This window comes from Exophiala oligosperma (genome assembly GCF_000835515.1).
Source record: "Exophiala oligosperma strain CBS 72588 unplaced genomic scaffold supercont1.94, whole genome shotgun sequence".
Classification (NCBI taxonomy): Eukaryota; Fungi; Ascomycota; class Eurotiomycetes; order Chaetothyriales; family Herpotrichiellaceae; genus Exophiala; species Exophiala oligosperma.
This window is the reverse complement of record NW_015622911.1, coordinates 5,841-7,135: the sequence shown is the minus strand read 5'-3', so window position 1 is coordinate 7,135 and position 1,295 is coordinate 5,841. Positions and strand designations below refer to the sequence as shown.

General features: G+C 48.3%; 1 protein-coding gene across 1 annotated transcript; it reads left to right on the top strand.

The window, feature by feature from the left end:
* Positions 1-200: 200 nt before the first annotated feature.
* Positions 201-1,063, top strand: PV06_11883 (uncharacterized protein; the record flags this gene model as incomplete). Its single annotated transcript, XM_016413629.1, has 2 exons — positions 201-915; positions 990-1,063. 2 exons carry the CDS (start codon positions 201-203, stop codon positions 1,061-1,063), a joined length of 789 nt encoding a protein of 262 aa, XP_016255992.1.
* Positions 1,064-1,295: the final 232 nt, after the last annotated feature.

Genomic DNA, 1,295 nt, shown 5'->3' with positions numbered 1-1,295 from the left:
GGTAAATTCTTCCCACAAGCCCCGGTCTGGTACTTCTATGGGACGTCGGCGTCTAGGAACTCGAGTCGTTGCAGCCTGCAAACTATGCAGGAAGCGGAAACGGAAGGTTCGACCTCGTGCCATAGCTAGATATCGACGTTACTGACATCGGACAGTGTTCTGGTGGCCCATTCCCTTGCAAACCATGTGTGCAGTCTGGAATGCCCTGCGACTACGATGTCGAAAACACACGACAGTTTCCTTCCATAAAGCTTCTGAGCGCCCTTGACTCTTTACTGCGATGTATCAAGTATAGTTCCTCAGAGGAACTGCAATATCTGATCCATGTAATCCGCTACGACTCTCCGATACAGGAAGTGGTCAAAACTTTTCAACACAATATGCAAGCACTATCGCGAGCAGGATACGTCCGCAAAGATGAAGTGGCCAATGGCGACGATGTTCTGGCTGTGGCTCTTCAGCAAATTCCTCGACAACAATCATGGTCTGGGTGCCCAGTGAACGGCGTCGACCGTGCATCGTCAATGTGGAATCAGTCCGGATCTCCTAGCTACTTTCTTGCCGAACGTGCTGACGCGATCACCAATTCGGTCCCAGACGGCAATGTATTTGAGCCAAGTCAAGCCTGTTTCCAGGATATGCTCATGTCAAGACCGATGACCGGTCAACTTCAAGTTCAATCTGTCTCTGTCGACGCTTCTGAACCGTCTCTCAGCATTCGATATAATGATTGGACTAGTCGCACTGACCCTGGGTACTTCTCTCAAGGTAGTCCGATGTGGAACGCGACGACTGGACCAAATGGCGCAGAGGTCACCTCCATACCGGCCCTGCCTATGCATAATGAAGTCGATGAGGGATCTATTTGGAGAACTACGTTGAGGGAGCACGAGACCCAGTACACTTCATGGGGAGGTATGAGGAGCTTTCTATAGCCATAAATTACAATAACGATCCGAAGGAAATCGGCATCTCATGTCGTTCCATAGGTATAATAATCTCCATCTACTCAACGATCGGGGCGAGTGCTGAAGACTTTATCAACAATGTCAAGGTCATTTAGATAGCAGGTCAAAGTACTAGCTTCAGTATAATAACATATTAATTGTACATCCGTTGTAAATGAAAATCTTCGGACGCCAACGCCGGGTCAACCCGTTCCAATTCAAACCAAACAGCAGAAGGAACTGGCTAAGGCAGTATCCTTTGACTACCCTCTTTCAATCTTGGAATTTGCCAAGTACAGAACGATGTTCCCGTTCTGAACACATCCGTCCATCGTTCTTATGCAAGGT